Source organism: Barbus barbus, assembly GCF_936440315.1.
Source record: "Barbus barbus genome assembly, chromosome: 40".
Taxonomy (NCBI): Eukaryota; Metazoa; Chordata; class Actinopteri; order Cypriniformes; family Cyprinidae; genus Barbus; species Barbus barbus.
In genome coordinates this window covers 6863317-6878262 of record NC_136718.1, presented here as the reverse complement: position 1 = coordinate 6878262, position 14946 = coordinate 6863317, and the positions used below count along the sequence as shown (strand labels likewise).

Below are 14946 nucleotides of genomic sequence, written 5' to 3'. Positions count from 1 at the left end.
TCAATTTCACACTCACAGTTATGCTGTTTGTACTGACATGACATATTATAATTGTATTATATTATTGTATTATGTGATATAATATAGTAATATGATTAATAAAAAATATGTAGAAAAGAAGAAAAGGTACTGGTAATTTTATGTGGAAGTTATCTGTTAAAACACCTGTGAAAAATCAGTATGGAAAGTTCCTTCATATTAGCACAGTAAATTAAATAAAGATAAACATATAAAGATATAAATTATAAATAAACAGTTTATTTGTTTTTCCCAAAACAAGGTGTTAAAACACTTTGTGGTTGTCAAACGATAATTTAACAGTTACTGTGTGAACTTGAGGAGAACGGACTTCATACATCTACTAAAAATGAACGAGTTGATTATACATCATCTTGAAATGTGTTGCTGAAGATAAGTTAAGGCTGCTCTGTGCCTGCTCAAACTTTGGTGTAAATACACAATGTCAGATGAAAGCCAGACTAAATTATGCCTGCTCTGATCCACCTCAGCCACTAGTATCAAAGTATACAGTTTTAATTGCTGTGTAAATGCATTCATGCCACCTCTGAGCAGCATTTAACAGTCTGTGTGAAGGTACCTCAATGCCACTTCAGAAGCACTTCTGTGCCACCTTTGCATTGTAAATTTGGCTATAGTTGGGTGAAAAGCTGTAGCATTGTTTATGTAGCACGTTTGTTTTTCTGATACAAGTTTGTTTATTTTTTAATCTATTGCAAATTTACCCTGCAAAGGTGGCACAGAAGCGCTTCTGAAGTGGAATTTAGGTGTCTGTCTACAGTTAACGGTGCTCAGAGGTAGCATGAATGCATTTACACAGCAATTACAACTATATACTAGGGGCTAAAGTGGGTCAGAGCAGGCATAATTCAGTCTGGCTTTAATCCAGCATTGCATCTTAACACTGAATTTTGTGCAGGCACAGATAAGCTAAAGATGCATTTAAAAAATGAACAGTCGTAACAGTAGTCTACTCTTTCTAGTCCAAAGAATATAGACAAATCAAGAAATCACAATTGTTTCATTTGTGACTATCACTGACATTTACGATGACAGAATTATGAAACCATATCCACAACTATTACTTTTACAGAACTACGAAGAACTTTTACAGTGCTCTTTAGGTATGAAACGTATAAATGTTATAGGTAAGGGGCATGTGTGCTCAATCTGCAGAGCTCCAGGTGGGCAACAGGTTCAGCAGGCCTGTGGGGTCACCATCATTACCTTGCATGCAAACACTGCGTATGCTCTGCACGTGTGTGCGCCTGCAGAAGCAGGATTGATGCAGGCCATGAGTGCTAATGGGATTGTTTGTGTGTTTGCGTGTATTGGGATGAAAAGGAAAAGCAGTGGAAACAGGCAGCTGTCTGTGGATTGAGTTTCCCTAGCTGCTGATATAAATGCTGTCTCTCTCTCTCTTTCTCTCTCTCTCAGTAATGTTTATTTAACACAGGTAGGGCGAACATGCCGTTAGCCACTTGTTTCCTCCCAGAGGAAGTCATAAATGTGCCCGCTTGGGTTTAACTGTGCCCAGCCCCACTGCTAATGACTGCCATATATGTGCGGAGGAAGAGAGATAGAGAAAGAGATGGAATGGAGGGATGATAAACATGAAGAGGTGATGTTTTGGAAGCTGCTGCCATCACAGAAAGATGAGGAGATTATTCAAAGGGATTTGTTCTGGTCTTCATCCAGAAACAACATGAGGTTTTAAACCAGTTTCTCATCCAGGCTTTTTACCTTTTCTAGAGGAATTTGAGGAGTTTGCCCTGTTCACAAAAAAAGCATTCAGTTTACCTTAGGCAGAAGAAACATGCTTACTAGATGGAGAAGACGCTTAAGGCCCCTGATATACTTTAACTGAAACTGAATGCGTGACATCATTTTGAACAAAACCTGGCCAGAATGAGGATACTTTTGAGTGTGCGTCGGTGGTTTGAAACTACGGTGGCTAAAAGAGCTCAACGCGCTGCAACTTCAGAAAATGCATGCAAATATAAAAAGCACAAGCAAATTAAGAAAACATATTTAACAGTTTGACAACACATGTGCTGCAAATGCTCACAAGACACAAAACAATAAGAAATGCCCAAGCAGACCACAACAAAATTACTCGAACAAAACGAATATGAACCATGTTTTTGGCATATTGATTTCCATTAGTATAACCATAGGTGTACAAATACTATGGTTAAACTATGGTCAGTGTAGTAAATTAAATTCATTGTTATTTTTTATATAATAAATGTATTTATTAATTAATTTTAATAGTAAAACCATAGGAAATGGTTAATTTTTGTAAGGGAAGTTGTAAAAGTATGTTAGCCAGCTTACATTACCTTTTAATAATTATGTATTTCGTTAGCTTATTTAGGTAATGATATCCAATAAATAAATAAAAACAAGAAATTGTATGAGCAAGATGTTAAAATAAACAAAAATCTTACCTTTCAGAGCAAACATTGATAAATATGTCCCAGCCATGCTTGTGTCAGTCCTCTGTCATGTGTGTCTTGTGTTCCCGCCTCATGTTTCCATATTTGGTTGGTTTCCTGTCCTTGTTTAATGTGATTATTAGTCAATTCTGTTCAGCTGTGTTTGTCTCATTATCTATGATATTCCTGTGTATTTATAGTCCTGTCTGTTCAGTTTGATTTCGTCTGGTCTACTCGTTACTCCCCGGTGTTCCTGTCTGTGTCAGCCTTTCCTTGCCTGGATTTCATTAAAGACTGTTCTTTTGAGTTACATCCTCGTCTGCGTGTTCCTCGTTCATCCCTGCTGTGTGCACTGTGACAGCTTGTCACTTTGTGGTTCCCTTTAACATTTTCCGAGGTGGTCTATGCCTATTTGCAGCACGTTTCTGTTTTTGCAACGTGCTTCTTCATTTGTTTGTGTTGCAGCGTGTGTGTTGTCAAATTGAAGAAGCCGTTTTCTTAATTTGCAGGTGTTTTTTTCATTTGCAGAGGGTTGTGCTCTCTCAGCCACTGTACAAAACAGCATGCAAGTACAAACTTTGTGGAAAGCTCAAGGTAATCTCCAGTTCGTTCCTATGAGATATTCTTTAGCTCTAAATTAGCACCTGTAACCAAAGGGGGCGGAGCTTATCAAAAAGGTAAATTACAATGGATGGATCAATTTGACTGGTTATGCCCAAATTATACTTTGTTTTTTATGTGTACAGTAAAGTATACATACAGTGCATGTGAGGTAATTCCAGAGTACACATATGTGCATTACTTTTGTCACCTGGGCTGGGCTAGCTTATTAGTTTTTTTAAATTACAAAAACCCAAAAGTTATATATTTTTGGCAACTGTAAAGGCCCTTTCACACCAGTAGTTAAATTAATAAGCCTCAGGCAGAAGGAAGTACCTCTGCAACTCACTCCCAATTTCTCTCAACACTGAGAAATTGGCAGAAAAAACAGGAAAGTTGTCAATGAATAAATGGAAAAACAAAGTAACTTGTATTGCTTAAAAAAAGTAACGTCATTGTAAATTTAAAAGTACTAATTACTTGAAAAAACATAATCTGATTACAAAACTGGCGTTACTGTTATTGTTTTCCCCTCAACACTGGGTCTCAGTCCGCTTCCAAATGAACTCTGGTGCAGTTTGACTGATATATGAATGCAGCGCAGACCAAAGACCTTTAAACGAACCAAAAATAAGATGTGATATCACAAGATGCAACCCTAAAGGACAGAATACTAAAGCATACCTGGTTCTTTTGATTATAGGAGTATGTTGCCCATTACAGTTAGTACAGGCATCTGAATCACTGTCTCTTTGCAGCAGATCTCTGTGAGCAACAGAGGAAATCCTGCCACTGCTCCTTTACACATTTTATATGATCAGCTGGTAAAAATAGCACCATTTGAACACTTTTGAGCCATTTGAGCATATTTACATAACTTATTGTATGTTGATCACATAGCATTTTTTTGGATGTTCTGTCACAAAAATATATGTCTTAAAAGCTGTCTGTTAAGGTTGTGACCATATCCTTAAGCCAAGACCAAATCCATTAAGTTTTGTATCTTTAGGTTTGGTGTTAAAAATTAACACTAAGCGAACCAGGACTAAATGTACCATTTTCTCTTTTGGTTCAAACCAAAGGAACTAAGAGAATCTGCAAGGTGTGCACACACCCTTAGTCAATATTTCAGTCTTTAAAAATGATACAAAACAGCATCACAGGACTTCTGTGAAAGAATTGAAGACTGAAGGAGGCTGGAGAGGAGGGTGCTTCACATCTGCTCCACACAGTCCATGAAGTCCTCTTTAATGTGGAAGCCTTGACAGAGAGATTAAGAGCCTGCCGCAGCCCAAGCTCAGGGAGGGTGTGTTTGTCCGCAGTGGGAGTGCACCTGCGCTGGGACACGGGTTTGGGGTACAGCCTGTATTTTGGCTTTTGAGGGCTTTATGGATGGGCGACGCACGCTTACTTGTGTCATCACTTCTGGCTGCTCTGAGCCTGGAGATCTTATTTATTGGTTACAGGGTGGAACAGAACAACTGCTGCAATCATTCACTCTGTGTGTGTGTGTGTGTGTCCACGTTTGCAGATGTTTCTTAGAGTAGATTTGCCATGATGTATCTGTAGCCACGTGCACTGTGTTTGTAGCCATGTGTTGTTTTGAGTGGATGTGTGTGTGTGTGTGTGTGATCCCATTTACTGTTAAGCCTCACATGTGCGCAGACAATGATGCCAAATGAACTAGGGGAAAAATGCGAAGAGGCTCTTATTAAATAGCTCAACTATGACACTCCTCTGGTCTCGCTCTGCTGATGCCATTGATGAACAGGTGGCCGTTTGAATCATTTGTTTTTGGTTCGGTCAAAAGCATTCAGAACACTGTGTAATTTTGAAGAGGCAGCCAAATTGCCGTCACCTAGATTCCAGTTCTCATGGGATCTTCTCTAGAAATGCAAAAACACAATGGATAAAAAAGCATTTGGCCACACTAAAAATGAATAGAATTAGATATGGCATCTGCAAATGATTCTCAGAATTCTCAGATTCTCCAGCTGGTTTTGTTAGAGGATGTATGAAGTCAGTTCTCCACAAGTTCACACAGGTGTCCTAGTAGTTATGTTGCCTTCACATTTGATCAGAATTATTGTAAATAGTTTCCTAGTCAGAAATTGGACACGAACAGCCTCTCAGTTCGTATTTATGACTGGGAAACTCATTTTGAGTTCCAAGAGAACTATTGCTATAGTTTCTGTTAAGTTTTATTCATTTTTAACATTGCTTCCTCTTGCCATTACACTCACAACCCCATGTCACAAGAAACGTAAGCGTATTATTTCGTGAGGTGTTGATTTTGTATGAAATCGTACAATGATGTACAAAAAAGTAATGACTGAGATCATACACATTTTTATGAATTAGTCACCAATTCTGCAAAACTTAAAAAAGTTACAAACTTTCATGAGATTGTGTTAGTCATGTATATTTATGTATACAAATAATCATACTGTAAGCCATAATGCACACAGTATGTATTTTTCAGCGAAAACAGCATTAATTTAACCAAAATTTCAGATGCGATAAATGTATTCAATAGCACAGGTAACATTTATACAAAAATGATTCTATTGTGAATTTCATTTAAAATACATTGGATATTGACTAAATATCTTCTGCATTTAGGTCAACATTTAGGTGAATGTGATAGACTTGTAATTATGACTTCAGAAGTGGGAAGCAGGAAATAACAGAAGGGAGCATTAGTTATAATAACTTTAAACATGTTCCACAACTTTTTGTGTTAGTTTTGAACAATATATTTAGCATTTGATCATTCAGACTTAACAAACATTTTTTACCATTTAAATGTTTTTTTTTTTTTTTTTAAACCCACTTAAAATCATATTTTTAATTGTGGTTTAAGTGTGTTCCAGTGCTTGTTGGGGTGATTGAATTGGTGTACACATGCATGCAGCATGCAGCACTCTATGGGTGTTTTGCTCTGGTCTACATTATCAGGAGTGTGTGTGTGTGTGTTGTTTAAGAACATTCCTGGAGGTATGTTTAAACGGTGTAAGGCTGAAGCAATGGCAGCTTTGTGCACGTCATCCATTAAAATCTACAGAGAAATGGAAAAGCACTTAGAGCAAACTGTTTGATCTTCCCTGACAGAAGTACAGAAAGACTCAGGAAGAGACAGAGAGAGGAAAACAGGAAGTGAGATATGTGTGTGTGTGAGAGAGAGTGAGAATGATAGAGATAGAGTTAAAAAAGTGTTGCTTTGATACACAAATACAATAAAAATTAAATGTTGACTTCAGAAGGAAATAAAGAAAGCAAGAAGAAAGGGAAGAAGAAGAAGCTCTGTAAATGAACTATACTTTTACTTTTGAATGCATAAATCATATTTCCCTGCTCCTCAGTTGGTTAAAGGGATGCTTAAATCTGCATGCACATACTAGATCTGTATAGCCTTATATGAGCAAAGTGAATTCAGATTTAGCTTGCAACATTTTCTGATCCCATTTCTCCCTCTTAAATTGGCCAACATCTGTTGGATCTGTGGCTTAGCAGTAAACATGTATTCCAAAATACATGTTCGTCCATGGTGCTCACATGGGCAAAGTGAGTTTGAATCTAGCAAGCAATCATTTCCTCTCTTTGGGGGCAGTCGTGGCCTTATGGATAGAGAGTCGGACTTGTAACCCGAAGGTCGTGGGTTTGAGTCTCAGGTCCGGAGGGGATTGTAGGTGGGGGGAGTGAATGTCCAGCGCTCTCTCCACCCTCGGTACCACGACTGAGGTGAAACCCTTGAGCAAGGCACTGAACCCCCAACTGCTCCCTGGGCACTGCAGCATTGGCTGCCCTCTGCTCCGGGTATGTGTGTGTGCACTTGGATGGGTTAAATGCAGAGCACAAATTCCGAGTATGGGTCACCATACTTAGCCACATGTCATGTCCTTTCCTTTTTTTATGGGGTAGTTGTGGCCTAGAGTTATGGATAGAAAGTTGGACTTGTAACCCAAAGGTCGTGGGTTTGAGTCTCAGGTCCATACTTGGCCACACGTCACGTCACGTCACTTCGCTTCACTTCTCTCTTCTACAACAATCTAAATGTTTAGACTAGTCAAATGAGCCTACTCTACTGTATGTCACTAGAGCATTCTGAGGCTGGCTTCACAAAAGTCTTCTTATGAAAGATAAATTCTTAGAAGTTTGAAAGAATGTTCATAAGGAGTGAAATTCTTGAAGTTCTTAAATAATTTCTCAAGAAAATCTAAATTCTTCTTCATTCTTAAGAATAAATTTACAGGCTTTGCAGTTATCTGATTGTATGGCAGACCATGCTGAAAATAACCACAGATCATCTTTTTGCTCTGCCTGCAGATTGCCGTAATTATAATGATAAGGTTGCATATATTTTTGTCGCAACTGGCTTGACAAGAGTTTATTACTGTGTCATGATTTTAATTTGCCTTGTCAAGGAAAATAATGGTATGGCATGTTTAATATAAGAGCTCAGATTCAGATGTCTCAAGAGCAGTCTTAAAGTGCCCCTATTATGGATTTTTCAAAATGACCTTTCATGCAGAGTGTTACACAGCTGTAAGTGAATGAAAACATCTTGCAGTTTTAAATCTGAAAGTGCACCGTGTATAAAGTTATTGTCTCTCAAAAAAAGAGTCGACTCTGAATCATTGAAATGAGTCGTTTTTAAAACGAATCTTAAACGTTTCTTGTTGATTTCAAAATGAAACATTAGCATATTGCCCGATCACTTGTTGTTTGGAGTGTTAAAAATAGCAGTTTTCGCGGTAACGCTGTACACAAATCAGCACTGCTCACAATCACAAACACTACCAATCGGACCAATCACCACAGATTAGCTTCACGCAATGGAGGAGCGAGTCTTTTGAGCGAATCGTTTGGGAGTCGTTGAGCAAACACTTGTGGTGTAACCAATGAAATAACTGACCAACAAAACATTTCTTATGCTGTCGGCTATTATTACCAAATAAGAGATTTACAAGTATATTTTAAAAGGCCAGTCGTTTTTGACACTAAATTAGGTAGTAGTTAGTTTTAACAACACAAGGGTTAAATGCTTGAGCTTTGATTGGTCAGTGTCTTTATTATTATAGTTATCACCTTTGGTGTGAATAGGCCATAGACTGATTTATTCAACTTTTTGTAGGTGTGAACTGATGAACTATGGGAAATGTGTAAATCCAATTCCTTGGAATCCATTTCAGCATATATTGAATGATACAGGTTAGAGCAGCTGTCAGATGTGCAATAACTCTATAGGGTTTATTTTTCTTCTGGCTTTGAACCCATAAAGTATTGCATAATAAGAAAGAGCCATCATTGTTTTGGAGCCTTAGAGCTGCTGTAGAGGTCTGTGCGTCTCTGTGAGAGGCATCGCTGTGTGCCAAGCGGGCACAGGTGGCCCTGGTGTTGCGTCTGCCCTGTGAGGGGGCACCCAGGGGGTTCAATGGAAGGGCAGCTCTGAATTAGAACGGTGTGTAAACAATTCCAGTCCTCTGAGAAGTGCGGGACAATGAGACACGGAATGCCCCCTGCTAATCGTCACTGCTGGGTAACCGGATCCATGCGCGCTCTGCCTCGCTCTCTTTCACCTTACTGCACAGTAGGGCCTTTGTGCTGTTTGCTGCCGTTCTAATGGCGCTATGAAAGGAGGATGAGGACAGGTAGTCGTGGACAGAGAGGGCAAAGGATGGGTGGAAAAGATGATGAAAGGATCTGGAGGAGGAGATGAGAGAAAGGGATGGAGGGATAGAAAGTCACTGAGGATAAATGAGGTGAGCAGGGAATAGTGCTACACAACTGGTGGGTGTTCTGTCATAGACATCAGGGAAATAACAATCCAAAATGCAAATAAGCTGCACAAATAAATGAATGAATGCATACATAGGATGGCAAAACAGACTTGTCAGCTGAAAAGGAGGAGAAAACATTTATCATGTTTTGTTTTTGATATCAAAGGCTTTGTGCACTTTTTTTTCTGTCAAAGATGTTTCATTCATTTTTATTATTAGAAATTATATGTAAATAAATGTCAGTGTGTTTAGATTTGATAAATGAGTCAAATCTTTTATTTTAACATTTTTACAAACAACTTTGTAACAAAACTTCTTCATTGCTTCACAAGTTCTTTACAAGTGGTGCAACCAACAAAGTCATGTTCAAAGACAAAGTTGGCCAACATGCAGAAAAATACAGAAACTGGACATTTTATTTTATAAAAAAATATATATGATATAAATAATATGACCACTACAGACCCTCATAACTGTCAAAGTCAATAAATGTCTTGTAATATTACCTTGTTTGGACAAGGCAATGTTAGTTAAGGATGTAAAATGTCATGTGATCAAACTTTAAAATTGTATTAATAGTTCATGATATTTATAAAAAAACATTTCACACATTTCACTCGCACAGGCAGACGCACGCACACTCACACACACACAAACACACACAAACACACACACACACACGTGTGAAATGTTGTCATGATCGCATGACATTTTACATTTTACATGTGTGTTATTACCATTTAACCGTAATATATTCAAATTTAAAATTGCTTTATTGCATGACTGTAAAAAATACAGTATTGCCAAAGAATATAAGTGCAGTTGGAATATAGTGCACAAATATAATAATAACAATGAAAAGATCAAAATAATAGAATAAAGATTATAACTTATGATATATATATATATATATATATATATATATATAATATTTTTTTTGAAAATCAACATTACTGTTTACACACACATATATATTCAAATTACCACATGACATTTTTATGCATTTAATTTTGAACCTCTCTTAAAAATGGTATTAAAAAAAAAATAAAACCATATTATAATAATATGAATACAAAGAACATATTTCTAAGAACTATAAAAGATATATACTTTTAATCATGAACTGTCTTGTATGTCATTGACCCAACTTATTTTGGCACGGTGTTGGGTCGCAATCTTGTGTTGGGTCGCAATCTTGATCCTGAAGCAAAAGCAGTTGAGAACCACCAGAATAGATCCCACTCTGGAACGGTCTAAAGAGAAACATACAGCTTCATTTTCACACAGTGGAGTCTCTTCAGACCATGATTCACGGCTCTCAGTAGAGGTATGAGGATGACAGCTGCTCTCACTGGCTCTGATGCACTGACTGAAGAGTCAACAAGGCTGCTATTGTCTGTCTCTCTCTCTCTCTCTCTCTCTCTCTCTCTCTCTCTCTCTCTGTGTGTGTGTGTGTGTGGCACTCTCACACAGTGATAAAAGACAGAACAAGAGCCAGAGAGACACAGAGAGCTATCTCCAGTCCCTGACAGAGCTTATCAATCACTGAAAAGTGAGAGCTCAACACATTGTATACATAGACAAGTTCTTCATACATCATCTTATCATGTATATGAAATATTACTGTGCACATATACAGTAAACACATTGCACACCAAATACATTAGGCCTGTACAGCATATCAAGCTGTAAAGTTCATTATGTGTAACTAGTAGAATAATAATTACAATAAAAAAACTTGACATTCACTGAAAGGCAGGTTCTTTGGAACCCAAAAATGGTTCTTCTATGGCATCTCTGCAAAACCCCCCCTTTTGAAACTTTTATTTTTAAGTATACAGTGTTGGTAAAAGTGCAGAGTGTAAATCAGTAATGATTCAGTTTTAAATGGAATGGCCACTCAAAAATGAAAATTCTGTCAGTAATTATCATGGTGTTCGAAATGTGGAACTGCACATTTACGGAGGTGAAAAAAAATCTGTGACTAATTAGCCATTAACTGAAAGTTGTATGGAGATTTTTATGAGACTTGACAGGCCTTCTGTTTACTGTAAGCTTGTATATGGAAAACAGCAGGATGAACATTCATCAAAACATCTTCTTTTGTCTTCAACAGAAGAGGGAAGATCATACAGGTTTCTAAACACATGAGGGTGAGTGAATGATGACAGAATTTTCATTTTGGTTTGAATGATCCCTTTAATTCGAGTTCTTTGGCTACCAAAACACTCCAGGCTCAATGTCAGAATCTGCCCTCTTTGCGAAAAACATTCAGTTTTCAAGACGATAAAATGTAAACACAATTTGGTCAAGTTTGAAGTCCCAAGCTCACAAAATGTGAGAGATGCCTTCTGCCTCACAGAGTCCAGATGATGGAGGCAGTAGTGAAAAAGGGCTTGAGAATAAGAGACACATAAAGCTGTCTGTAGGACTATGTCTCAATCAGTGGCTCTGGAGAGTTCAAACATCTGTCTAGAAATGTGCTCTGTGTTTATGCATGAAAAACCAGAAAGGGGCGGCTTGACTTGCTTGCAGGCGGCAATAGTGCAAATGAAGGTGACATTTGAGTTAACGGTGTAAATGTCAAGCTAACCTTTCACTCAACGTTTTGACACTGTTTTGAAGCGCTGATATAAAACAGACGCATCTCTTTCACTGTTTGTTTTATACAGTTGAACATGATAAGGAGTTTTTGCCTGTGAGGCGCCATCACAGAGAATTCCGATTTGACCTGTCCAAGATTCCGGAGGGTGAAGCGGTGACTGCTGCAGAGTTCCGCATCTACAAGGACTTTGTTCCGGAACGCTTTGATAATGAGACTTTCCGCATCAGCATCTACCAGGTGCTGGAAGAACATTCAGACAGGTACATCTACACAATATACCACAAATATTTATTATCAGTTATATTTAAGGCTCTTAGGCAAGCAAACATACAACTGTCAAACACTAGGTGGCGCTATAATAAGGTCCTTTGCATATTCTATTTGAACTCCATGAGGGCCAGAATCTATTTTGTTTAGGAACAAAATCTAAAAATAATGTTCTTGGCAGATTAATTCCCTGCTATAAAAATTGTATGCTATTGTTTGCGATTTAGAGTGTTTTTTTTTTTTTCATTCAGGCTGTTAATCCGATCCTCACCAAATTTAGCATACAACAGCTAGGAACATTGCTGGCAAGAAGATCTCACTCGTTTTTTACAAACTGACCATTATCTCCTGAATGCAATGTCCAACCTTAACAAAATTTTATGAGCATAAACCAGAAGGCATTGAGGACGCACATTACAAGTAAACTTTTCGGCCATTGAGTTTTTTGAAAAGGCAAGGCAAGGCTATTTATTTCTAAAGCACAATTTAAAGCAATAGTACGTTTGTCAGTCCTGTGCCTTGTTTTCCCCTCCTCTCGTGTCTATATCTGACCTTCCTCTTTCCCTGTCATTATGAGTTGATTAGTCCCGAGCCATGTTTAATTACTCCGCACCTGTTTTTGTTCTTCCCCTTTGATTTCCTAGTGTTTATAAGCCCTGTGTTTCCCAGCCCCTGTGTCCGGTCTGAACGTCATACATGTTCGTCTCTCCCCAAGCTCCTCGTTCCTCGTCTTTTGATGTCAATAAAGTGTTACATTTGAATCTCCACGTCTCCTCGATCCTTGTGCCCTGAGAGGGAACTGACAACGTTGACCAATGTGCTGTACAGATTCTAAAACATAAATAAACATACAATACACACACATCTGTTATACAACACATACATAAAAAATATCAGACAAAAACAACAGGTTCTAACAACAAGCCACCAAACTGCATTCTGCAAAAAAGCCTGGGAAAAAACATGAGTCTTTAAAAGAGACTTAAATGACACCAATGTAGAGGCAGTTCTTGCATCACTGCAAAAGCATGGCCCCCCACAGTTACTATATGTCTCACCCTAGGAACAATCAGGAGTTTCTGGTCAGAGGACCTGAGTGATCTTGATGGTGAGTAAGGTTGTAACAAATCAGAAAGATAAGATGGTACAAGGCCATTTAAATATAAAAAAAACAAACAGCAAAATTTTAAAATCAATTCTATAACAGGCCGGTAACCAATGTAAATATGACAAAATGGGTGTGATATGGTCCTGGTTCCAACAACCTGTCAACAATCTAGCAGTGATATTCTGGACAATCTGTAATCGTGACTGCATAGACTGACTAATCCCTAAATACAGGGTATTACTGTAGTCCAGGACACAAGACACAAGCATGCATCACCCTTTCAAAATCACAAAAGGATAAAAATGGCTTGACCTTTGCTTAAAAAAAAAACTGATCTGACAACACCATTAATCTGGTTGTCAAATTTCAAGCCATCAAAAATTACACCTACATTTTTTTTTTTTTTTTTACCATAAATAGATAAAGGGCCTAAATCAATATTAATTAAGTGAAGTGACATTCAGCCAGGTATGGTGACCCATACTAGGAATTCGTGCTCTGCATTTCACCCATCCAACGTGCACACACACACACAGCAGTGAACACACACACACCGTGAACATACACCCGGAGCAGTGGGCAGCCATTTTATGCTGCTGCGCCTGGGGAGCAGTTGGGGGTTTGGTGCCTTGCTCAAGGGCACCTCAGTCATGGTATTGAGGATGGAGAGAGCGCTGGACATTCACTCCCCTCACCTACAATCCCTGCCGCCCCGAGACTCGAACCCGCAACCTTTGGATTACGAGTCCGACTCTCTAACCATTAGGCCACGACTTCCAATGGACCCAGTCTCAGTTTTACATTAATTTAGGTGCAGAACATTCACAGCCAACCATGTTTTCAAGTCCTTTAAGCATCCAAGAAGAGTCCCTAAAGGAGTTGCCTTCGTTCTTTACTGTTACATATATTTGCATATCATTGGCAATGAAACAATTTTCTGTGTTTACTAATATAGACCCATTTGGAAGCATGTACAATAAAAACAAAATGGGTCCCATAATAAATCCTTGAGGGATCCCACATTTAAGAGAGGCCGACTATAAGGTTTCTTGAACCTGTCCTACAGTAGGCCAATGGTCTGATTTGCTCAAAACTTGGAGCGTGTCATTTAGACATGCTCCTGACAAAAATGTATCAAAAGAATTTGGATTCAATTAACTGTTTAGCAGTTATAGACCGGTATGTTTATAGGTCAGGCTCTTAATGACTAATTAGCCTATATCTTGTGATCATATCATCCAAACTTCAGAAAACTTTATATATATATATATATATATATATATATATATATATATATATATATATATATATATATATATATATATATATATATATATATATATATATATATATATATGGACAAAAGAACATTGTGAGGAAACATTCCTGTCAAGTATCTACTTTAAAAGACAAAATGCCAAAAGTCTAGGTCAGTTTTTCTGCTACCTTGTGTAGGTTTGTTCATATTTTATGAGGATGCAGACAAGCCACTCGACAGTTGAATTTGCACTAGAAAAAGTGATTGGACTAACAACCTTTGACGTCAACAACAAAAATATGGAAAATGTCTGCAGTTTTCATGTGGGCCTGGATATACTTTACTATTTTTTATGGTGGGTGTTTCTTGCCTGTGACTTTTTTTTTCCAAGGAAAATCCTTTCCTCTTGAGGGCTGTAATGCTCTCAACCCCTCTGGTCTGTAAATGCTGGACACATTTGATTTGTGTTTCCGTTCCTTCTATTTCTTTTTGCCGCACACACAGTGCTCACTCTATCTAAGCATCCCAATGAAAACTTTACTGTTGCACCACACCATGTTTCCTATTCCCACTCAGCAGCTCTCCTCTCAAAGAATCAGTTGTGCGCCACAGGGCTTCCCTTCACCGCACGTTTGGGACCTTCTAGAATATCGGCGTGACCCGCTCTGTGAATTGGGTTCAAGAACGTCTAGCTCCTCCTACGTGCTGCTCGACCCCTCCTGAAGGCCTCAGTTGCCTCGACAGGTCTGTGGGGAACAACACACCCCATTGTGCTCCCATCAGGTAGAGAAAAGAGACAAAAATGGAGGGATAAATGAGACTGGATTAGGCTGAGGCGGCAGATGTTTAGCAGAACAGGTGTTTGGATCACA

At 38.3% G+C, this 14946-nt stretch overlaps 1 protein-coding gene across 1 annotated transcript in view; it reads left to right on the top strand.

Annotated features, from left to right (window-relative positions):
* LOC306859486 (bone morphogenetic protein 7-like) overlaps positions 1-14946 on the top strand; it is a 47289-nt gene that overhangs the window by 20645 nt on the left and 11698 nt on the right. The window contains exon 2 of the mRNA XM_079400526.1: positions 11509-11701. Coding sequence (XP_079256652.1) covers positions 11509-11701 — 193 coding nt within the window. The remainder of the gene's footprint in view (positions 1-11508; positions 11702-14946) is intronic.